At 43.6% G+C, this 24667-nt stretch overlaps 1 protein-coding gene across 2 annotated transcripts in view; it reads left to right on the top strand.

The window, feature by feature from the left end:
- The window catches only part of LOC110532012 (cadherin-4), a 388116-nt gene that overhangs the window by 319443 nt on the left and 44006 nt on the right, over window positions 1–24667 (top strand). For both annotated transcript variants that reach the window (XM_021615593.2, XM_036987924.1), the window contains 4 exons: window positions 8920–9075; window positions 11665–11809; window positions 14984–15156; window positions 18360–18497. In XM_021615593.2, the coding sequence (XP_021471268.2) occupies window positions 8920–9075; window positions 11665–11809; window positions 14984–15156; window positions 18360–18497 (612 nt within the window). The remainder of the gene's footprint in view (window positions 1–8919; window positions 9076–11664; window positions 11810–14983; window positions 15157–18359; window positions 18498–24667) is intronic.

Genomic DNA, 24667 nt, shown 5'->3' with positions numbered 1-24667 from the left:
GAGGAGTGTGTGTGTGTGTGTGTGTGTGTGTGTGTGTGTGTGTGTGCGTGTGTATGTGTGAAATAGTAGCACTAGCTCTCTTCCCTCTAATGGAAGGAAGTTGGAGGGCTGGCTAGCACCTAAATTGACAGACCCCCTCAAATGAAGCCCAATTACTCTCCACTTCAGCCCAAATCACACTCCATGCAATTAACTTAATGTACTTAATAGCTCTTCTGCTCTGGAATGTGTGGGTGGGTGGTTGAGTTTGTGTGTGTGTGTGTGTGTGTTTGCACAGTCACGTGTGTAGTATATCACCAGCTATTCTCTCCGTAGGTTCATCTTTGCTTTTCTCGCAGGTTGATGTTTATTGTCATGAGTCTTGCCCTCGAGGCAGAACTGAGCAGTTTACGCTAGATAGGCCAGCTGCGAAGTCAAAATGAGCTATATTGTAAAAATGAGCTTTTTGGTCTTCATTTAAGGTTAGGGTTAGGCATTAGGGCTAGCAGGGTGGTTAGGGCTAGGTTTAAAATACAATTTTATGACGGTGTGGCTGTGCCAGCTAATCTCTACATGAGTCATCTCAATAAATGCAACCTGAATTTTCTCAGAAATGGTTTATTCTTAACCCACTCAAGTCCTTTTACTACATATGGGGCGGCAGGTAGCCTAGTGGTTGGAGCGTCGAGCCAGTAACCGAAAGGTTGCTGGATCGAATCCACGAGCTAACAAGGTTAAAAACCTGTCGTTCTGCCCCTGAACAAGGCAGTTAACCCACTGTTCCCCGGTAGGCTGTCATTGTAAATAAGAATTTGTTCTTAACTGATTTGCCTAGTTAAATAAATGTTAAATAAAAATAATAATATAGCATCATGTAGACACGTGTGCTTGTGAGAGAGGGGGACAGAAAGGGGGAGAATGTTGCAGGCCTCACTCGCAATCGACTTACATTGAGATTTGCTTATGCTGTACAACATATGGATTTCTTTATATATTGTTTTTATATATATATATCGGTCCAGACAATTATTACGATTTGAATGTATAATGATCTGAGAAAAAGTCAAATAAAGCTGATGAAATGACTCCATTGAATGTGTTTATACTGCATGCACTCTAGGGGTATGCATAGGAGAGCGAGAGTGTGTGGATTTATTGAAATATTGTTTTTATATTTAGATACCGCTACAGACAATCTATAAAGTGCTTTCGGAAAGTATTCAGAAGATACGTTACAGCCTTATTCCAAAATGGATTAAATAAACGTTTGTCCTCATCACTCTACAGTCAATAAACCATAATGGCAAAGCGAAAACAAGGTTTTAGACATTTTAGCAAATGTTTATAAAAAAATAAAAAAAGAATTGAAAATACCTTATTTACATCAGTATTCAGACTTTTTGCTATGAGACCTGAAATTGAGCTCAGGTGCATCCTGTTTCCATTGATCATCCTTGAGATGTTTCTACAACTTGATTGGAGTCCACCCGTGGTATATTCAATAGATTGGACGTGATTTGGAAAGGCACACACCTGTCTATATAAGGTCCCACAGTTAACAGTGCATGTCAGAGCAAAAAAATCAAGCCATGGGGTCGAAGTAATTGTCGATAGAGCTCCGAGACAGGATTGTCTCGAGGCACAGATCAGGGAATGGTACCAAAACATTACTGCAGCATTGACGGTCCCCAAGAACACAGTAGCCTCTATAATTTTTAAATGGAAAAAGTTTGGAACCACCGAGACTCTTCTGAGAGCTGGTTGCCCGGCCAAATCGGTGGAAAAGAGCAATCGGTGGAAAAGGGCCTTAGTCGGGGAGGTGACCAAGAACCTGATGGCCACTCTGATAGAGCTCCATAGTTCCTGTGTGGAGATGGGAGAACCTTCCGGAAGGACAACCATCTCTGTAGCACTCCACCAATCAGGCCTTTTAAGGTAGAGGGGCCAGACATAACCCACTCCTCAGTAAAAGGCACATGACAGCGCACTTGGAGTTTGCCAAAAGGCACCTAAAGGACTCTCAGACCATGAGAAACAAGATTCTCTGGTCTGATGATACGAAGATTGAACTATTTGGCCTGATTGCCAAGCGTCTGGAGGAAACCTGGCACCATCCCTACGGTGAAGCATGGTGGTGGCAGCATCATGCTGTGGGGATGTTTTTCAGCGGCAGAGACTGGGAGATTAGTCAGGGTCGAGGGAAAAATGAACGGAGCAAAGTACAGAGAGATCCTTGATGAAAACATGCTCCAGAGTGTTCAGCAGCTCAGATTGGAGCGAAGGTTCAATGACCCTAAGCACACAGCCAAGAAAACATAGGAGTGACTTCGGGACAAGTCTCTGAATGTCCTTGAATGGCCCAGCCAGAGCCCAGACTTGAATCCGATCGAACATCTCTGGAGAGACCTGAATATAGCTGTGCAGCGACGCTCCCCATCCAACCTGACAGAGCTTCAGAGGATCAGCAGAGAAGTATGGTGAAACTCACCAAATACAGGTGTGCCAAGCTTGTAGCGTCGTACCAAGAAGACTCGAGGCTGTAATCGCTGCCACAGGGGCTTCAACAAAGCCCAGAGTAAAGGTTCTGAATACTTATGTAAATGTGATATTTCCATTTTTTTTTAAATGTAAATGTTTGCTAAAAGTGTTAAACAAATCAAAATATATTTCAGATTTGAGATTCTTCAAAGTAGCCACCCTCTGCTTTGAAGACAGCTTTGCATACTCTTGGCATTCTGTCATCCAGCTTCACCAGGTAGTGAAGCTGGTTAAAATGTATTTCAATTAACAGATGTGCATTGTCAAAAGTACATTTGTGAAATTGATTTTCTTCTTAATCCGTTTAAGCCAATCAGTTGTCTTGTGACGAGGTAGGAGGTGGTACACAGAAGATATCCCTATTTGGTAAAAGACCAAGTCCATATTATGGCAAGAACAGCTCAAAAAAAGCCAAGAGAGAAAACAGTCTATAGGGGCGCTATTTCATTATTGGATAAAAAAAACGTGCCCGTTTTAAGCGCAATATTTTGTCACGAAAAGATGCTCGACTATGCATATAATTGACAGCTTTGGAAAGAAAACAGTCTAACGTTTCCAAAACTGCAAAGATATTATCTGTGAGTGCCACAGAACTCATTCTACAGGCGAAACCAAGATGAAACTTCGAACAGGAAATGAGCAGAAATCCTGAAGCTCTGTTTTCAAATGTCTCCTTATATGGCTGTGACTGCAGCAGGAACAAGACTGCCCTTTCTGTCGTTTCTTCAAGATGTCTGCAGCATTGTGACGTATTTGTAGGCATATCATTGGAAGATTGGCCATAAGAGACTAAATTTTCCAGGGGTCTGCCCGGTGGCCTTTGTCTAAATTCGTGCGTAATCTTCAATTGCGGTCATTTTCTCCTGGGATTCAGAACAGAAAGCACACTTCCACGAAGGATATATCATCGAAGAGATATGTGAAAAACACCTTGAGGATTGGTTCTAAACAATGTTTGCCATGTTTCCGTCGATATTATGGAGTTAATTTGGAAAAAAGTTTGGCGTAATTGATGACTGGATTTTCGTTTTTTTTTGGTAGCCAAACGTGACGCACCAAATGGAGCGATTTCTCCTAAATATATAATCTTTCAGGAAAAACTGAACATTTACTATCTAACAGTCTCCTCATTGAAAACATCTGAAGTTCTTCAAAGCTAAATGATTTTATTTGAATGCTTTTCTGGTTTTTGTGAAAATGTTGCCTGCTAATTGCTAACGCTAATGCTAACGCTAAATGCTACGCTAGCTAGCTACTGTTACACAAATTATTGTTTTCCTATGGTTGAGAAGCATATTTTGAAAATCTGAGATGACAGTGTTGTTAACAAAAGGCTAAGCTTGAGAGCTAGCATATTTATTTAATTTCATTTGCGATTTTCATGAATAGTTAACGTTGCGTTATGGTAATGAGCTTGAGTCTGTATTCACGATCCCGGATCCGGGATGGGTAAGTGCAAGAGGTTTTAAGACATGGTCAGTCAATCAGGAAATGTAATTCACTTTGAAAGTTTCTTCAAGTACAGTCGCAAAAACTATAACTATGAGCGATATGATGAAACTGGCTCCCATGAGGACCGCCACAGGAATGGAAGCCCCAGAGTTACCTCTGCTGCAGAGGCTAAGTTCATTAGAGGTGCCAGCCTCAGAAATGGGCAATTAACTGCACCTCAGATTGCACCTCACGGAGTTCAAATAACAGACACATCTCCACATCAACAGTTCAGAGGAGAATCAGGCCTTCATGGTCCAATTGCTGCAAAGAAACCACTACTAAAGGATTCCAATAATAAGTAGTGACTAGCTTGGGTCAAGAAACAAGAGCAATGGACATTAGACAACTGGAAATTTGTCCTTTGGTCTGATGAGTCCAAATTTGAGTTTTTGGTTCCAACCGCCGTGTCTTTGTGAGACGCTGAGTAGGTGAACAGATGATATCCGCATGTGTGGTTACCACCGAGAAGCAAGGCACACTTAACCATTATGGTTATCACAGCATTCTAGAGTGATATGTCATCCCATCTGGTTTGCGCTAGTCCCACTATCATTTCTTTTTCAACAGGACAATGACCCAAAACACACCTCCAGGCTGTGTAAGGGCTATTTGACCAAGACGGAGGGAGATTGAGTGATGACCTGGCCTCCACAATTACCCAACTCAACCCAATTGTGATGATTTGGGATGAGTTGGACCGCAGAGCGAAGGAAAAGCAGCCAACAAGTGCTCAGCATATGTGGGAACTTATTCAAGACTGTTGGAAAAGCATTCCAGGTGACTACCTCATGAAGCTCGTTAAGAGAATGCAAAGCTTTCATCAAGGCAAAGGGTGGCTACTTTGAAGAATCTAAAATCTAAAATATATTTTGATTTGATTAACACTTTTTTTGTTACTACATGATTCCATCGTTGTTATTTCATAGTTTTGATGTCTTCACTATTGTTCTACAATGTAGAAAATAGTACAAATAAAGAAAACGATATATACTGTGAGACACCTAAGACAGGGAGACAGGGCGGACAGCTGATTGTATTCACAGTGGCAGACCACGTGTAACAACACATGCGCAGGATCGGTACGTCAGAACATTACACCTGCGGGACAGGTACAGGATGGCAACAACAACTTCCTGAGTTACACCTTGAACGCACAATCCCTTCATCAGTGCTCATACTGTCCGCAATAGGCTGAGAGAGGCTGGACTGAGGGCTTGTTGGCCTGTTGTAAGGCAGGTCCTCACCAGACATCACTGGCAACAACGTCTCCTATGGGCACAAACCCACCGTCGCTGGACCAGACAGGACTGGCAAAAAGTGCTCTTCACTGACGAGTCCCGGTTTTGTCTCACCAGGGGTGATGGTCAGATTCGCGTTTATTGTCGAAGGAATGAGCGTTACACTGAGGCCTGTACTCTGGAGAGGGATCGAGGTGGAGGGTCTGTCATGGTCTGGGACGGTGTGTCACAGCATCATCGGACTGAGCTTGTTGTCATTGCAGGCAATCTCAATGCTGTGCGTTACAGGGAAGACATCCCCCACCCTCATGTGGTACCCTTCCCGCAGCCTCATCCTGACATGACCCTCCAGCATGACAATGCCACCGGCCATACTGCTCGTTCTGTGCGTGATTTCCTGCAAGACAGGAATGTGACAGGCACCAAGTGCCTTGGTGGAAGAGTGGGGTAACATCTCACAGCAAGAACTGGCAAATCTGGTGCAGTCCATGAGGAGGAGATGCACTGCAGTACTTAATGCAGATGGTGGCCACACCAGATACTGACTGGTACTTTTGATTTTGACCCCCCCCCCCCCACCTTTGTTCAGGAACACATTATTCCATTATTGATTATTAATTACTAACATTATTCTGTTAGTCACATGTCTGTGGAACTTGTTCAGTTCATGTCTCAGTTGTTGAAGCTTGTTATGTTCATGCAAATATTTGTTGTTAACAAATATGTTAAGTTTGCTTGAAATAAATGCAGTTGACAGTGAGAGGACGTTTCTTTTTTTGCTGAGTTTATATATATGGTTCGGACAATCTATATAACAAAAATTATTAAGATCTGATGATTCGAACATGTATTCACATGAAATGTGTATTAAAAACTTGATCCCATGCGTCCAAAGACTAATTAAATATCAGTAAGCGCAATGAACAAGTGTATTACAGGAAATTCTACATTTCCATGAACATGAAAGGGTTCCTTTTTATTTTTTTAACCTGGCAAGTCAATCACAGCCGGATGTGATGCAGCCTGGATTCAAACCAGGGACTACAGTGACTCTTCATGCACTGAGATGCAATGCCTTAGACCGCTCCCCAATCAGGGGGCCCAATTGGCTTGCTGCACACTCTACACAACAGCACCTACAGACAGTGAGCTCACTCTTACCAATGAGTTACAGTCAGTGTCAGAATGGGTCAATAAACTGGTATTAAACACATCTAAAACCAAAAGCTCTGTATTTTGGTTCATTCTCTTAGACCTAAACCTCAACAGGAGTTGAAGAAGTTGAACTCCTAGGAGTAACATCGGATAGTCCGTTTTTTATGGTCAGGTCATATCGACAAAGTTGTTGTGAAGATGGGGAGGGGTATGTCTGTTATAAAAAGATGTTCTGCATTTTTTACACAAACATCAACTGTACTAGTTGTTCAGGCTCTGGTCTTGTCTTGATGTCCGGTAATATGGTCAAGTGCAGCAAAGGAAGACCAAGCAAAGTTGCAGCTGGCTCACAACAAAGCACCACACCTTGCCCTTAACTGCACACATAGAACTAACATCAACAATATGCATCCACTAGATGACGGAACTTGCTTCCATTCAGCCACAAGCATTAGTGAGGTCGGACATTGGTGTTGGGCGAATAGGCCTGACTCGCAGTCGCCGTTCCAATTCATCCCAAAGGTGTTTGATGGGGTTGAGGTCAGTTCTTCCACACCGATCTCTACAAACCATTTCTGTATGGACCTCGCTTTGTGTACGGAGTATTGTTATGCTGAAACAGGAAAGGGCCTTCCCCAAACTGTTGCCACAAAGTTGGAAGCACAGAATTGTCTAGAATGTCATTGTGTGCTGTAGTGTTAAGATTTCCCTTCACTGGAACTAAGGGGCCAAGCCCAAACCATGAAACAGCCCCAGACCATTATTCTTCCTCCACCAAACTTTACAGTCTGCACTATCAATTCGGAAAGGTAGTATTCTCCTGGCATCTGCCAAACCCAGATTCGTCCATCGGACTGCCAGATGAACGCCAGAGACTGTTTTTCCACTGCTCCAGAGTCCAATGGCGGCGACCTTTACACCACTCCAGCCGACGCTTGGCATTGCGCATGGGTCCAATGGCATTACGCACGTGCTTCAGCACTAGGCAGTCAAGTTCGGTGAGATTGTGTGGCCTACTACTTCAGTGCTGAGCCGTTGTACTCCACTTCACAATAACAGCACTTACAGTTGACCGGGGCATCTCTAGCAAGGCAGAAATTTGATGAACATACTTGTTGGAGAGGTGGCATCCTATGACAGTGTCATGTTGAAAGTTCCTCAGCTCTTCAGTAAGGGTCATTCTACTGCCAATGTTTGTCTATGGAGATTGCATGGCGGTGTGCTCGATTTTATACGCCTGTCAGCAATGGGTGTGGCTGACATAGCCAAATCCAGTCATTTGAAGGAGTGTCCACATACTTTTGTATATATAGTGTACGTACCCCACCAGACACGCCACTATGGGTTTCTTCACTGTTCCCAAAACAAACAAAAAAGATTGAATAAGTCGCTCAGTTATGTATAGAGCATGTCATCGTGGAATGCTCTGCCATCAGTGGTTACTCAGGCAAAAAGCTAATTTAGCTTAAAGAAACTGATGAAAAAAAACACACATTGTATCTCCTCTTCTAAAGGTCTAATTTAACTGTATATAATAGTATGATTATGTATATATGAATAGTGTGTAATATTTTTCTTGGTGTCTTTCCAATATATATCTCTTATTTTTCATATATATATGTTTTTTAAATGTAATTTGTATTATTTATTTCTATTGACTGTCCTTTCTCATGTATTTGTATGTTTTATGTGAACCACAGGAAGAGTATCTGCTGCATGTGCAGTAGCTAATGGGCATCCTAATAAACTAAACTAAACTTCCTTAATAACAGTGTTTACGAGAAGAGTTTGACATTTTCATTTTCTTATTTGTCTTTTTCGGCTCACGTTGTGACAGCGTTCGAGGCACAGTCCCTGTAAGCGCTGTTTATTAAAACTCCAGCTGTCAAGCAGAAGAAAAATGCTCTTTGCAAATGTATGTTGATTTCTTTTTCTATCCACTGAAAGAAAGAGAAATATTGAATTTCCAGTTTGAAGTACCCCAGTTGTGCCAAAGAGAATGCGTTCTGCACCATTCTGTAGCACTAATGAAATTCACAGCTATAGCTGGGAGTGCTGAGTTATGATGGATGTGTTTGTTTGTGTGTGTTTGTGTATGTATGTGTGTGTGTGTGCCAACGTGCCTGTGTGTGCTTTGTGTATTTTTGATGAATTTACAATATCTGATGATTGTCCCCTGGCTCTGGCCCACGGTATCATTGGTCTCCCAGCCTCTACAGTATATGATGATCTAGTCCTGGAATCAACGCTTAACCAGTCACACCAATGAATGCAGTGGCATGGAAGAAATGATGGTTTACCATCAATGTGTGGTACTTTTCTATACGGCATCACCGTCTACCACTAGGGAACCAACACATATTTCATAACACACTGTCAAGGCAATGTTATTTCTCCAATCTCCCATATTGCTCAATGCTTGAATGTGCTTCGAAAAAGATGAAACCCGATTTCAGAAGCAGTAGTAAGACCACAGAGTTAAAACTGACAGTCCCTTACTGTGTCTTGTCTGCAGATCCGTTCGGACCAGGACCGTAACATCTCCATCCGGTACAGCATCACGGGGGTGGGAGCGGACCAGCCACCCAATGAGGTGTTCAGTATCGACCCTGTTGCCGGGAAGATGTTCGTCACCAAACCCCTGGACCGAGAGAGGAGATCGTCGTACCATGTGAGTCACACGCGCGTATTTAAGCACACGCACGTATTTACGCACACGCACCTGTGTAATGAGTTAGTGACAGGCCGGGCAGGTTGTCCAGATGAAGTGTTGATTGAGAGAGTGAAGGCTGAGGCTAGCTACAGCTACATGACATTGACCAAGTACCAACACTCGCCCTACAGACCATGAGAATGACTCTACCACAATTGGTCACCCACTCATTCATGCTTCGCTCTACAATTGTGTGTCTCTCTCTCTCTCTGTCTCTCTTTCTCCTTGCCCCTCACATCTCTCCTGTCTGCCACGCATTTGTTGGACTCAGGGAGCTCGGAGGTCCAGCTTTCCAGGAGGATGCAGGATCGATGGGGTGATTTGTTAGGAAAGGCCAAGGCTTGATGACGTCTGCTTGACTTGAAGCTCAGTCCCAGGCTGGATGGAGGTGAATAGCATCCTCTAACTGTACATCAGTTGGGCGAGGTGAGGGGCGCAGGAAGACAGGTTGAGGAAGAGATAAAGCTGTCAGAGCTGGACCTGTGTCTCTGTCAGACACCATTAAAGAACCGAATGTAGCCACACAGTCAGCAACTAATTGTCCTTTATGTACGTAAGACTGAACAGAACATGAGCTATGCTTTGTGGTAAAAGTTCTCGTTCATATCTTACAACTGTAATATCCTTGAAGATGGCTAATGCTTCCTCAAAGCGACTTTGTAGGGAGCTTTTTCATTCAGCATTGGGTTTTAATGTGCGTTTCTGATTTCATAACACGGATTAAACAAAGACACAAGAAAAGTTTGAAGAGAACTTTCTCGTCTTCAAAATAAGCACGCTCCGATTCATAGCAGGCCAGGGCATCCAATCAGATAACAAAAAAAGAATACTTTCAAAAAAGGAAGAAGTCAGTGTTCTGGGTCTTGTGTTATCTCCATCGGATGCTTGGCCTGTGCCAAGTGCTGGGCGCCACGGTGCGTGGCGTGGTGTGTGTTGTTTCCTCCCTCGTACCCGGTCCCTTTCAAGATGATAACTTTCATTCGGACCCAGAATTACATCTTGGCTTCTTTAAACACGGCTGGTAATCTCTTACTGGCGGTGTTATTGAATGAGGGTGTGGGGGCCGCATGCCGCAGCGCAGGGGGAGAGATAAGGGCTTGCGGGCTCCCAGGCTGCAGTGTAGCAGAGTGCCAGTGCAGCGCTCGGATATTGGGTGCAGGGCCAGATCAGATGATGCAGAGGGAAAAAGTTAAGTCAAATTAACCTTTGGGAGACCTGGCTGATTCAATTTTTGTGAGATGCAGAGAGGAGAGAAGAGGGGAGTGGAGGGCGGTGAATAGAGGGTGGGGGAGAGAGGGCGTTCACCTGTCTTAGAGGAGGGAAGTGGATGGAGCTTCCTCCTAATTCTATTTCCCGTCACAAGGCCACAACCCTGCGGTCGGAGGCATCGCTATGACCATCTTATCAGAAGCATCGAAAAGGTGGAGGACCTGCGGCTTCAACTTTGATATTCCTCTCCTCTCAACTTTCTTTGTTTCTCTTCTTCTTGAGAATCAGATGGGTCTTGCTATGTCTGCTCCAGGATCCTGTTGATAGTCATCTCAGACATTCTGACAGGCTACATATTTGCCAGCCTTAGCCTGTAGCAGTGGGACGTTAGTCCAGGGGTCCCCTATATAATTCCTAAACCTTCACTATTTCAGTCTAATGGGATATTGTTGAATAAATCCTCTTTTGTGGATTTAAAACATGCTAGTAAGGTCAAATAGCAGTATGTCCAGTAACCCCCTGAAAATATGTTTTGTTTAATTTTTCAAATGGAGTCTGTTAGTTTGGCTCTCTCGCTGGGTGCAGTAAAAACAGAGCGTAGATGTTTATTGAATCTTAACAGATACTCTATAACTGAGTTATGTTACCAGCGTTTTTCTCCCTCAGTGTTCTTTATCAAAACATTTTTCTTTCAGATATCTGGACATGCTTCCCAGCCTGTATCGATGTGGGTATTAATCCCATGTCCAAACTTTGTTTGAAATCCTAGAGTTGGCTGCTGCTATTGATCTACGACAGGACACAGCTGAGCCTGGCAGCGAGTTCACATCAAATCGCTGTGTTTGTGATGTGGGCTAGAGGTTAAGAGATTTTGGGATTCCCATTTAAAAAATAAAAAAAACAACAGAATGTTGGACTGAGATCCAAGAAGACCAGGAGAAAAAGGATACAAGGAAATAATATTTTTAAGGGAAGTCAGCTTTTTATAAAAGAGGTTGTTGTGTTGGTTACTTTGAAGACACCAGTTCTGAGGATTCGGTGTTGGAGATAAGAATGGACAAAATTGTAGGGTGTGACATTTCTCCCCCAGAACTTTACATTTAAATGAAATATAATCATAGTTGTTGTTTTTCTGGTATATATTATTGGTGCCGGGTGCCCATTGGTCTGCACAATTGATGTATGCAATGTTTTTCCAGAAATATGCCTTAATGCAGTGTCTAGTACTGGTTGCCACACTGCATATCAAGCATATCATGTTACCAATGTTGAGTTTGTTAATGGTAACTTAACTGACCCCCTCTCTCTCTCTCTGTCTGTCTCTGTCTCTCCCCCCAGCTTCGTGCCCATGCAGTGAACATGAATGGTGAGCGGGTGGAGAGCCCCATAGACCTGTACATCTATGTCATAGACATGAACGACAACCGGCCTGAATTCAAGAACCAGGTCTACAACGGCTCTGTGGATGAGGGCTCCAAGCCAGGTAAACACAGGAAGGAAGGGAGGGAGGGATAAAACACCACCTCTTTCTCACAGACATGGACGGACGAAAGCTACGATGTAAATCACACTGCAGAGAATAGTGAGTTTTACAACAGTCTTTGTACCTTCCTTTGCTATTCTGCGTGAGAAAAACCGAGCCCGAAGAGGATACCGTTCGGGGATTTTATGTTTATTTTTTTTAATAGATTTATTCTGCTTCACATTCCACTTGATATAGACCAGAGGCATTTATTCAGATGGAGGGTTTCTGTCCTGCAGTGTGTTCATTTAGCCAGCTCTAGTGCTGGGCTGCATGGCCATAAAGCTGTGGATGTTGTGGCTGGAGAGGATATTGAGGATTAAATGTGCCAAGCTGCAGCTGTAGCTCCACTGACTCATTTTATGTGTTCCCTCATGAGGGAGATGTGTGTGTGTGTGTATGTGTGTGTGTGTGTGTGTATGTGTGTGTGTGTGTGTGTGTGTGTGTGTGTGTGTGTGTGTGTGTGTGTGTGTGTGTGTGTGTGTGTGTGTGTGTGTGTGTGTGTGTGTGTGTGTGTGTGTGAAAGATTGAGAGAAAGACTGATGAGCCAGGACTTATTGCACTAACGGTGATCTGAAATCTGAAGAGGTTTCCTGGGCCTAGCTGTGTACTTTACTTTTCTCACTAACTCTCTCTTTCTTTCTCTTTTTCACTCTGAACCGATTTTGCTACAAACTCTCCCACCCCAACACAAGGACGCACGCACGCGTGCACACACACACACACACACACACACACACATCCCCAAACCTCGGCAGTAGCATGCGTGACATGCAGCCGAACAATAATCATAAAAAAATAGTTTTAGAATCTAGAGCTCCAGTGGTTTCAGTGGGAAGCCAATTACTGAGTTGAATTCGCTTTCAAATTAAAGAGTCATTTAGAGCCCTAATCCTGTCAGGCACAGAGCAGGACGCCCGTAGAAAGGGTCCACATTAAGCCCCCTAAGAGTGGCGTTTAATGAAATTACCCAGGCGATGGGTGACACGGTGTGAGTCTCCATCTCTCCTCTCTTTTTTTTCTACAGAAAGGGAGACCGAGAGAGAGAGAGATGGGTGGAAGATTTATACTTTCCTTCGTTTGAACCAAACCAAAAGCAAAGCCCCTTTCTGCCTGTCCTTTATCTCTCACTGTGTACCTCTGGTCTTTCTTCCTCTCCTTTCTCTGAGTCCTTTGGAATCTTCCTTCTCTCTCCTCTGCCCCATTGACAAATGCTGCTTTGAAATGTAATGGAGTTTGAGATGCGAGCCGTGGTGTGAATTATCTCTGGACGGAGCCTGTCGCTGGGATGATATCACTATCTCTGGTAATTAGAATTGTATGGAAACTACTGCTGGAGAGGAGAGGACTGAGAAAGAGAGCAATTGGAAAGGAGACTGGGACAGAGAGAGAAGAGCGTAATAAGGAATAGAGGAAGAGGGAGAGATCAGTGTGTGTATGAACCAAGGTTATTATAGTAAACAAACAAAAAAATCCTAACAAATAAAATACAATTACAAACCCATTTTGAAATACTAAAACTGTACTGAAACTATTATATAAGACTCCAAAAAGAACTAGAATAAAATAAAATTCATCACGAATTAGGTTCAGTTTTATTATTCGTTTTTCTCAAAATATTGGGGTTTTCTAATCATCTTATGCATTATTAATATCTCCAAAAACACAAAAACTACAGAATAATATTGAAACTGAATATAAATGTGTGTGTAAAACTTTAACTAAATAAAAAACATCAAATCAGATTGATCCGACACTAACCGAAACAAAACTGAACTTGTACAACTAACCTTGTGGGGACACACAATTCAGTCCCATTCAAAATTGTATTTTCCCTAACCCCTAACCCCTAAACCTAACCAATACCTTAATCCTAACCTTAACCCTAGCTCCTAACCCTAAACCTAATTCTAACACTAATTCTAACCTTAACCCTAAACCCCCTAGAAATAGCATTTGACCTTGTGGGGACTAACAAAATGTCCCTAGTTGGTCAAATTGTTGTTTGTTAACAATTCTTGTGGGGACTACTGTTCCCCACAAGTATAGTTAAACATGTCCCCCCACACACACACACACACACACACACACACACACACACACAGCTTTAAGTACTGTTAAAGCTTCAGGCATTCTAAATGAGTGTGGCTATAGGAAAACATAACTGGCTCTAAGAATACAAAGAACAAAGAGATTTTCAACTTGTCCAACAATGTTATGGAAACACTGTAACCATCTGTACTGTGAAGGTTTCCCACACCCTCTCTCTTTCACACTCACAGAGATGCTTCAAAGGTAGGCTGCAAGAGTGGAGTGTGTATGATTGTGTGTGTGTGTGTGTGAGAGAAGGTGTGTGTGAGGGCGGGAGTAAGTGGACAAGTTCCTTTTTCATGTCCCGGCACCCCCGGTGGGCGCATTTTCACATTTTAGGCCATTCCATTGGTCCTTAAGTGAAGTCTACACTCACCCGGGACACCGGGCCATGCAAAACGAACTTGTCCACTTACTCCCGCCCTCACACACATCTTCTCTCACACACGATCATACACACTCCACTCTTGCAGCCTACCTTTGAAGCATCTCTTTGAGTGGCCTATTCCTTTTCACTTCTTCCTGTGCCATCCAAATCTGTGCATAGCCTAGTCAGTGGTCAAGTTAACAGGTTGCTAGTTAGCTACATGATTAGCTAGCTAAACAATGCATTTTGTTATCAAACCCCCAAAAAATGTGCGGCTCGCGAGTAGTTTAAAACGGCCTGCGGCATGCGCACGAATCCGCAGCAGAGAGAAAAACATAGCTCTGGTAATATTGGGTATAATTATATAATTTTATATGCCATAAGTTTTACATGATTTTGGCTAGAGGCACACGGTCTTCAGCAGAAAGCGGTTTCATGGAAAGGTGCAAGCATTGACTGTAGCAGGTGTTCCATGTTGTGTTCTGTGCTTAAAGGGGTCTGTGCGGAAACATGTGCACTTAAAAGTGCTGCTCCATGGCGACAAACAGGTCGCCCGTTAACGCGCTAATAAAAACACACAACTATAGTAACCTTGGTTTGAATGTGTTTGCGTGCAGTGTGTTTGTCCCCGCGTTCAGCATGTACGCCCAGATTGACTGTTGCCTCTCCGTCCTCAGGTACATTTGTGATGCACCTGGCAGCCTTCGATAATGACGACAACACCACGGCCAATGGGATGGTGCGCTACCGGATCCTGTCCCAGACGCCACACAGCCCCATCCCCAACATGTTCACCATCAACAGCGAGACTGGAGACATCGTCACCGTGGCAGCAGGCCTCGACCGCGAGGTCAGTAACCCTGGTAACGCTGGTGGGATGTGTCCTCGGTGAAAAGTAGAGAGTTTTTCTGGTCAGGACAAAACAACTCCTGGCTGTCCACATAAGACATGAGGATAATGTGAAGGTGAATAAGCAGTGCTGCAACTGCCTCTGGGAAAGTTATGTAACAGAATCAGGCGGTGTGTTGTTTTTATTTCCATTGTATTTTTCAACTCAAAAGAGGTCAATTTTTGGGCCTTAAGGCGTGTGTGGTTCTAGCCCATCTAGCATACATGTTCTTCGTGGGTGTCTGTCACCACGCGTCACGCTCTGCTCAGCGTTTCCCAAGCAGCCCCCTTGAGGTCACCTTGTTTATGGAGCTGTCACGTTATGACAACATCCTAACATCTTTATTTAAGTGACACGGATGTCCCTGTGACAACACTGTCAACGCCCTAAAGGGAATCTCTCTGCTGCATCACCCTAGCTACCTGTCACTGCTGACAGACCTATTAACAGCGCGTCATGGAGCCTTCAGGTGTGTGTGTGTGTGTGTGTGTGTGTGTGTGGGTGTGTGGGTGTGTGTGTGTGTGAGTTCGCACCCTTGACACCTGTCAAACGCACACTGAAGTACATGGAAGGAAGGAAGAGAGAGGCTGATGAGTTGGACATGGAAAGAGAAAAGGAAGGGAGGGATGAGAGATAACGGCAGGTAGCCTCTAGTGGTTAGAGCGTTGGACTTGTAACCGAAAGGTTGCAAGATCGAATCCCCGAGCTGACAAGGTCAAAGTCTGTCGTTCTGCCCCTGAACAAGGCAGTTAACCCACTGTTCCTAGGCCGTCATTGAAAATAAGAATTTGTTCATTTAACTGACTTGCCTAGTTAAATAAAGGTAAAATAAAAATATATAAAACATATAACTGAGTGATACAGAGAGGGAACAGTATGAAACAATATGGGAGACACAAGAAAGGAAGGAAGGGAGGGATGGATAGAAAAGGAGATAAATTGATGAAGACAGAGGAAACATTTTACCTTAACCCCTGCTTGTTGTTCCACATCTCTTTTATCCGAACACTGCCACTCCAACCTGATTCATTCCCAATGTTGGATTAGAGCTAACACACACACACACACACACACAGAAATACACACAAACATTATTTCTTTCTTTTACACACAAACAATCCTTCAGTTGGCGCACACCAATGTACTTACCTCCGAAAGTTTCCTCCAGCATTCCCGTAGAGAACAGATAAGAACACCCTTACCCTTGCAGAAATCTGAGTGCATATATACATAAACATGAATACTTAACAGAACAGGAGGCTGACAGAGAGCGAATGAGAGAGTAGCACAGGCGTCGCTGTTACTCTAGCCCAGTTTTCAGAGTTCGGCTACAGTCTCATAAAGGTCTCTCTGCCTGCCTTTCCTCAGGAGACGCCAGCTTAAAGGAGGTTTTCTCCAAGAAGCCAGATGTCTAAGTGTGCCCTCTCTCTGATCTATCACTTTCTCCCCTGACTCCTCTCCCCTACCACACATGCCTTTCAACACGTTCCCTTCTTCCTCACTCTTCCCATCCACCGCTATAGTCCTCTTATCCTTAGCTCTCGCTTTCCTTCTTCTTCGTCTTAAAAAAAAACAAACTTGTACGCTACTCAGCTCATCCCAGCCTCTGTATCCTTCCTCTGTCGTCTTTTCTCTTTCCCTTTGTTTCGCCATGGTCTAGGAACGGTAGACTCAGTGGCAGCAGCTCTGTGGAGAAGCAGCTAGTACAGTGCAGGACAGTGTGGGGGGGCGTAAGGGCGTAGTGTGGAGAGTAGTTGGTGATCTGTCGTGGTTTAGAGAGGTTCCGAGGTGCTCTACATAATTAGCGGCTTGTCTAGTTAGTGGGCCTGCGGTACACACTGCAGATTCTCCCTGATAGGACTGGCGGGCCAGCTAGGGCTCCTGAACAAGATGTGTGTTTGTGTGTGCGTACTTGCGTTCATACGTGCACGTGTGTGTGTTCGTGTGAGCGCACATCTGTGTGTGCATGTGTGGATGTGAATGTGTGTGTGGTGGGGGGTCGAGAGGCTGCTGAGCAGAGCTGAGCTGAGCTGTCTAATCCTTCTGATGTGGATTCACAGTCTAATTGGGATATTTACTCTGTAATTAGCAGGTGAGGGAGACACTGGGAGTGTAATTGGGAATCCCAGGGAAGAGACACATTATCCTGACAGCTCCCAGGTCCTGTCCCCTATGCCTGCCTGCCTGCCTGCCTTGCCTGCCTGTTTGTCTGCAGCCTGGGACAGGGGGAGAGAGGGAGGGAGGTATACACACAAACAAACTCAAAGGGGTTTTCATAAAAACACATACACATACCGGTATAATCAAATCTCTATGAATAGGGCAGCATTCTAAGGTGAATGGGTTGGTTTCAGCACCATGGACAGCTCAGCAGAGCGCCATAGCTGTTGTGGTTTCCCATTTATGTTGACCTTAGGCCCATGGACAGCTCTTACATGGGCTGTTGTGTAAAGCTGTGACACATTCAGCTTCTCTCTGCTGATTCTCAACTCTCCTCCTTTCTGGAGAGCATCTCCAAACAAAATGGTGGCTGTGAATTGTAGGCTACACATAGGAGAGCTGGTTGCCCCAACGCAACACGTGAGGAAAGAAGAACATGAACCAATTTCTAAAAAGGCACAGCAACTGTGTGAAGAGTAGGGGGAGGAGGTAAAAAAATGGAGGGAACATTTCTCTGTGTTCCCCAGGTAGGAGTGCTGTTCTGTACAGACAGCTCAAAAAAACACTTTCAGCGTTCCTTTCCACAGTGCTTGGGCTCCCATTAAGATGAGTGATAGGGCCCGAGGTAGGGGCCAAGGTAGGGGAGGGAGAACAGTCATGGGAGGGGATGAACAAGCCGTTTTGCTTCTAATTTCGTCAGAGACATACCGGACCCACACTGGCAAAGCTGTTACCAGGCTAAAGGTTTGTGGCTGAGGAGAGAACCACAGTGGGTGTAGAGGCAACCTAATGTGTGTGAGAGAGAGACAGAATGTGTGTTGTGTAAAATTGTTTATTATTTCTGCACAACCTAAAGAAGAGGATACATTGACCTCCTTGTACTCGTTATGCTGTTTTGTATGATTGAGCATTGAGTGTTGTTTTTTTTCACTGTGTGTGTAAGTTTGATTTCTGGTTTCTCTTCTTAACTGTCTCTCTCTTCTCTCTGTGTGATTGTCCTGTAGAAAGTGTCCCAGTACAGCATCATAGTCCAGGCCACGGACATGGAGGGCAACCTAAACTTTGGCCTGTCTAACACGGCCACCGCCATCATCTCCGTCACAGACATCAACGACAACCCGCCGGAGCTCACCTCCAGAACCGTGAGTAGAGAGTAGGGCTGTTGCGGTGACCCTATTACTATTACCACCACACCAGCAGTCATGAGTCATGACCGCAGTAAAATTCCCACAGGACGTGCGTAGTGTCCAACTCGCTACGGCTCAGTTGTCCTTCTAACCATTCTGACGTCACTGCAATCAAAACAGTATTGTGCTTTTACAACTCACCTCACTGCGATTGATCCATTTGAAGCAAGATGTTCAACAACAGGTTTGAAACTGAGTGGAAAACATGGTGATTGTGAATGTGGCTTCAAAGCCTAACAACGAAATGGACAGTGCTTTCGAAGGTGATGATCAATTCAAAACACTCATATGCATATTAGAGCTTATACATATGCATAGGCCTATACAGTGCCTTGCGAAAGTATTCGGCCCCCTTGAACTTTGCGACCTTTTGCCACATTTCAGGCTTCAAACATAAAGATATAAAACTGTATTTTTTTGTGAATCAACAACAAGTGGGACACAATCATGAAGTGGAACGACATTAATTGGATAGTTCAAAGTTTTTTAACAAATCAAAAACTGAAAGATTGGGCTTAAAAACTGAATTTAAATAAGGATTATGCTGTTCGTTGTACAATACATAGCCTACCGCATATTACGCACCACAGAATAACATTTTTTTTTTAATTGTTTAAGATGTCTTTAATTGGTCTAGCCTATATTCCAAAACGAAACAAATTGTAGTAATGGCCTTTGAGTGTGGACTGTATTATAAATCCTACTGGATGGACTGGTTACCTTATGCTAGGGAGAGGCCTGGGCAATGCTATTGGTTCATTACTTGTGCAGGGCGGCTTTACCGAGTTCGCTTACAATTCTAGTGGATTTGTATTTGATTTCGAATAGCCTAGTAATAGGTGCTTTTTTTCCCCCCTTCATAATTGACAGGGTGTCACATTAGGCTACCGTTAGCTATAGAATATCTCACCACCGTGCGTTTCCATCTCCTCACCTCTCCCCTTCATTACTTTTCTCAAGCATGCAGAGAGAGGAGGTGTCAACAGATTAATGAAATATGTTTAGTTGTGAAAACATGTTACTTTCGATGTTCCCAAACAGATTTCAGACGGTTTCCCCCGAATGAAGCACCTGGTAGCTGAAGGAACAGGGTTGGGGAGCCCGTGGCATACAGAGTTTGGGTGGAATATCACTTGTCGAGCAGCGAGAGGCTGCATACTCTTTAAACAATGGTTGATGCAAGGAGTTGAACAACCGGAGGTGGGATAAGTTATTGGAGTGCTTAGGCAGATGGCATGTATTTGTTTCCCCTGCCCCTGTTCCTGCCCATTTGATAATGGGCCATTCTAAATCGAAACTAGTTTAACATATTATTAAAGAATATATTAATTTGAGAATTGTCCGATGGGTGATAAGATGATCACTTGACTAGAGAAAGGTGAGTGCAGCCTGAGGTAAGGGTCAGAGTGCAAGCTTTTTTTTTTGTGCTTCTTTCTCAAATCATCTGTAGTCACGTCATGCAGCCCATATATGTTTGGATTTCGAAGGCATTATAAGGTTTGTAGCCTTAACAACTAAAGTTGCCAAATAACTCGGAGCCTATGGGACCCGTTTCAAATGATTACTTTTACACTCAACATAGCTTTCATATGTGCCCTCTCTCCGGAATGGGAAAAATATCCTTTTGATTTTATTCAGCTCAGTTTAATTATATTCTTCTTACTGTAAAATCATATAATATGAAATAATGAAACATGACTCATAAGCATATCCTGTCTGCTAAATGAACAAGCCCACAGCGTATGGCAAGCCGCATAGCCAGATAACGTACAGTAAGCTGCTTGCATGACAACAACCGGCTGACAAAACGTCATGACCGCCACAGACCAAGTAAGGGGCGGAAGAGGGAGAGGGGAGGAAGAGGGAGAGGGAGAGGGGAGGAAGAGGGAGAGGGGGGGTGTATGGGAGATGGAGGACTGGAATACAGGGGAAAAGGGTAGAAGACGAAAGTTATAAGGCGAGAGCAGGAAAGGGGTGAAACACAGCCCTGGCATCATCTCAGAGACAGCGCGCACTCCTGACCTGAGTGAAATGAAACATCCAGTCGTTAACGTTCATCACCCGGAGAACAACAGCAAGCAGACATAACGATGATTATAGTGGTGTAAATGGGGATGATCATTACCGTATATGGGAGAGAAAAAAAAAAGGTCATTCCTGGAGTCAACCAAATCAAAGTAAAGAGCGATGTGTGTAACCAAGCAGTATGGAGATCAGCAAGACTAGCATATGTTGCTGCAAATGTATCCATACATCCTCTGGTCTTCCAGGGGATGTTGATCATTATACAGTAGTTCCCCCAGCAGCGATGAGTACCTCTTGAACAAGCCTGCTGTCCACACACACACATTTTAGTCATTTAGCAGATGCTCTTATCCAGAGCGACTATGTAGTCGTGGTCCCCTGTGGGATTTGAACCAGCAACCCTGGCGTTGCGAGTACCGTGCTCTACCAACGGAGCCACACAGGACACACACAGTCGTACCCTGGAGGCACCATGCTGACAGACATCGTAAATGTGTGGAGGGTTGCAGATAGGGGAGAGGAGGAGGGATGAGATGAGGGGAGGCGGTGAGTAGAAGCAGTATTCCTGATAGTTGGGAAATGAGAAAACTCTGAATGATTTGTTATCCGAATGGCTGGAATGGGTAGGGTGGCTAAAAAAAGTATAAGGGAGGGATGGCTGAGAGTAAACAGCAAGGAAGGGGCTGTGATTTTGACAGCACAGTGCAAGCAATTAAGCAATTAAGCAGGCACTTCTGTACATAAGCAGGTACTTATGATTGTAAGCAAAGATGCAATGGCTAGTGAAGGTCTTCACATTTTTCTTACTTCAAAGTACATCTAAAAAGCGATTATATTAGAGGTTTTTCTCCTATAGATCTGCACAACCTACTCCACATTTTCAAAAGGAACGATGTCTTGATTGTGTACGTCTTCACACCCCTGAGTTGATACTTGATGGAAGCACCCTTGGGCAGCCATTGCCGCTGTGAATCATTTTGAATAATATTCTATTAACGTTGCCCAACTCTTAGGGCAATATTATGTCCATTGGTTTTGTCAAAATTGCTCAAGTTCAGTAAATGTGCGAAGGAATCATTGAGTCAGTGCCGAGGCCACTCAGGAACACTCAACACCCCTTGGAAAGCCATTCTGGTGTGCCTTTGGCATAAACATGTGTGCAATTGTCTCACTGAAACATGAAACTTTCAGAAGACTGAGGAGGTTTTTCCTTTAACTTTTTACCTGGGTTTTGCTCCTATCATATTTATTTTGATCCTGACACTCCCCAGTCCCTGCCGATGACAAGCATACCCATACCATGATGCTGGCACCACATGATGCAGCAACATTGAAAATGTGGAGTAAGTTGTGTTGTTTGGTAGGAAATTAATCAAATTTAAAGTCCATCGTAGGAGATAATGGACCTTATCATATATTTATGTACAGTGCCTTGCGAAAGTATTCGGCCCCCTTGAACTTTGCGACCTTTTGCCACATTTCAGGCTTCAAACATAAAGATATAAAACTGTATTTTTTTGTGAAGAATCAACAACAAGTGGGACACAATCATAAAGTGGAACGACATTTATTGGATATTTCAAACTTTTTTAACAAATCAAAAACTGAAAAATTGGGCGTGCAAAATTATTCAGCCCCCTTAAGTTAATACTTTGTAGCGCCACCTTTTGCTGCGATTACACCTGTAAGTCGCTTGGGGTATGTCTCTATCAGTTTTGCACATCGAGAGACTGAAATTTTTTCCCATTCCTCCTTGCAAAACAGCTCGAGCTCAGTGAGGTTGGATGGAGAGCATTTGTGAACAGCAGTTTTCAGTTCTTTCCACAGATTCTCGATTGGATTCAGGTCTGGACTTTGACTTGGCCATTCTAACACCTGGATATGTTTATTTTTGAACCATTCCATTGTAGATTTTGCTTTATGTTTTGGATCATTGTCTTGTTGGAAGACAAATCTCCGTCCCAGTCTCAGGTCTTTTGCAGACTCAATCAGGTTTTCTTCCAGAATGGTCCTGTATTTGGCTCCATCCATCTTCCCATCAATTTTAACCATCTTCCCTGTCCCTGCTGAAGAAAAGCAGGCCCAAACCATGATGCTGCCACCACCATGTTTGACAGTGGGGATGGTGTGTTCAGCTGTGTTGCTTTTACGCCAAACATAACGTTTTGCATTGTTGCCAAAAAGTTACATTTTGGTTTCATCTGACCAGAGCACCTTCTTCCACATGTTTGGTGTGTCTCCCAGGTGGCTTGTGGCAAACTTTAAACAACACTTTTTATGGATATCTTTAAGAAATGGCTTTCTTCTTGCCACTCTTCCATAAAGGCCAGATTTGTGCAATATACGACTGATTGTTGTCCTATGGACAGAGTCTCCCATCCCCATCCAGAGTGATCATGTGCCTCTTGGCTGCATCTCTGATCAGTCTTCTCCTTGTATGATCTGAAAGTTTAGAGGGACGGCCAGGTCTTGGTAGATTTGCAGTGGTCTGATACTCCTTCCATTTCAATATTATCGCTTGCACAGTGCTCCTTGGGATGTTTAAAGCTTGGGAAATCTGTTTGTATCCAAATCCGGCTTTAAACTTCTTCACAACAGTATCTCGGACCTGCCTGGTGTGTTCCTTGTTCTTCATGATGCTCTCTGCGCTTTTGACGGACCTCTGAGACTATCACAGTGCAGGTGCATTTATACGGAGACTTGATTACACACAGGTGGATTGTATTTATCATCATTAGTCATTTAGGTCAACATTGGATCATTCAGAGATCCTCACTGAACTTCTGGAGAGAGTTTGCTGCACTGAAACTAAAGGGGCTGAATAATTTTGCACGCTCAATTTTTCAGTTTTTGATTTGTTAAAAAAGTTTGAAATATCCAATAAATGTCGTTCCACTTCATGATTGTGTCCCACTTGTTGTTGATTCTTCACAAAAAATACAGTTTTATATCTTTATGTTTGAAGCCTGAAATGTGGCAAAAGGTCGCAAAGTTTAATGGGGCCGAATACTTTCGCAAGGCACTGTAGTTGGTGCTGTATATTAATTAATAAACATTACCAGTCAAAAGTTTGGAGACAGCTACTCATTCAAGGGTTTTTCTTTATTTTAACTATTTTCTACATTGTAGAATAATAGTGAAGACATCAAAACTATAAAATAACACATATGGAATCATGTAGTAACCAAAAACGTGTTAAGCAAATCAAAATATATTTGAGATTCTTCAAAGTAGCCACCCTTTGCCTTGATGACAGCTTTGCACACTCTTGGCATTCTCTCAACCAGCTTCACCTGGACTGCTTTTCCAACAATCTTGAAGGAGTTCCCACATTGTGGAGGGCAGGTCATCTGATGCAGCACTCCATCACTCTCCTTCTTGGTCAAATAGCCCTTACACAGCCTGGAGGTGTGTTGGGTCATTGTCCTGTTAAAAACAAATGATAGTCCCACTAAGTGCAAGCCAGACTGGATGGTGTATCGCTGCAGAATGCTGTGGTAGTCATGCTGGTTAAGTGTGCCTTGAATTCAAAATAAATCACAGACAGTGTCACCAGCAAAGCACTCTCACATCATCACACCCCCTCCTCTATGTTTCACGATGGGAACCACACATGCGGGGGAACATCCATTCTCCACAAAGACACGGTGGTTGGAACCAAAAATCTCAAATTTGGACTCATCGGACCAAAGGACAGATTTTTACCGGTCTCATGACCATTTCTCATGTTTCTTGGCCCAAGAAAGTCTCTTCTTATTGGTGTCCTTGAGTAGTTGTTTCTTTGCAGCAATTCGACCATGAAGGCCTAATTCACGCAGTCTCCTCTGAACAGTTGATGTTGAGATGTGTCTGTTACTTGAACTTTGTGAGGCATTTATTTGAGCCGCAATCTGAGGTGCTGTTAACTCGAATGAACTTATCCTCTGCAGCAGAGGTAACTCTGGGTCTTACTTTCCTGGGGAGGTCCTCATGAGAGCCAGTTTCATCATAGCTCTTGATGGTTTTTGCGACTGCACTTGAAGAAACTTGTAAAGTTCTTGAGATTTTCCGAATCAACTGACCTTCATGTCTTAAAGTAATGATGGACTCTCATTTCTCTT

This window comes from Oncorhynchus mykiss, chromosome 9 (genome assembly GCF_013265735.2).
Source record: "Oncorhynchus mykiss isolate Arlee chromosome 9, USDA_OmykA_1.1, whole genome shotgun sequence".
Classification (NCBI taxonomy): domain Eukaryota; kingdom Metazoa; phylum Chordata; class Actinopteri; order Salmoniformes; family Salmonidae; genus Oncorhynchus; species Oncorhynchus mykiss.
This window is presented reverse-complemented; position numbering and strand designations above follow the sequence as displayed.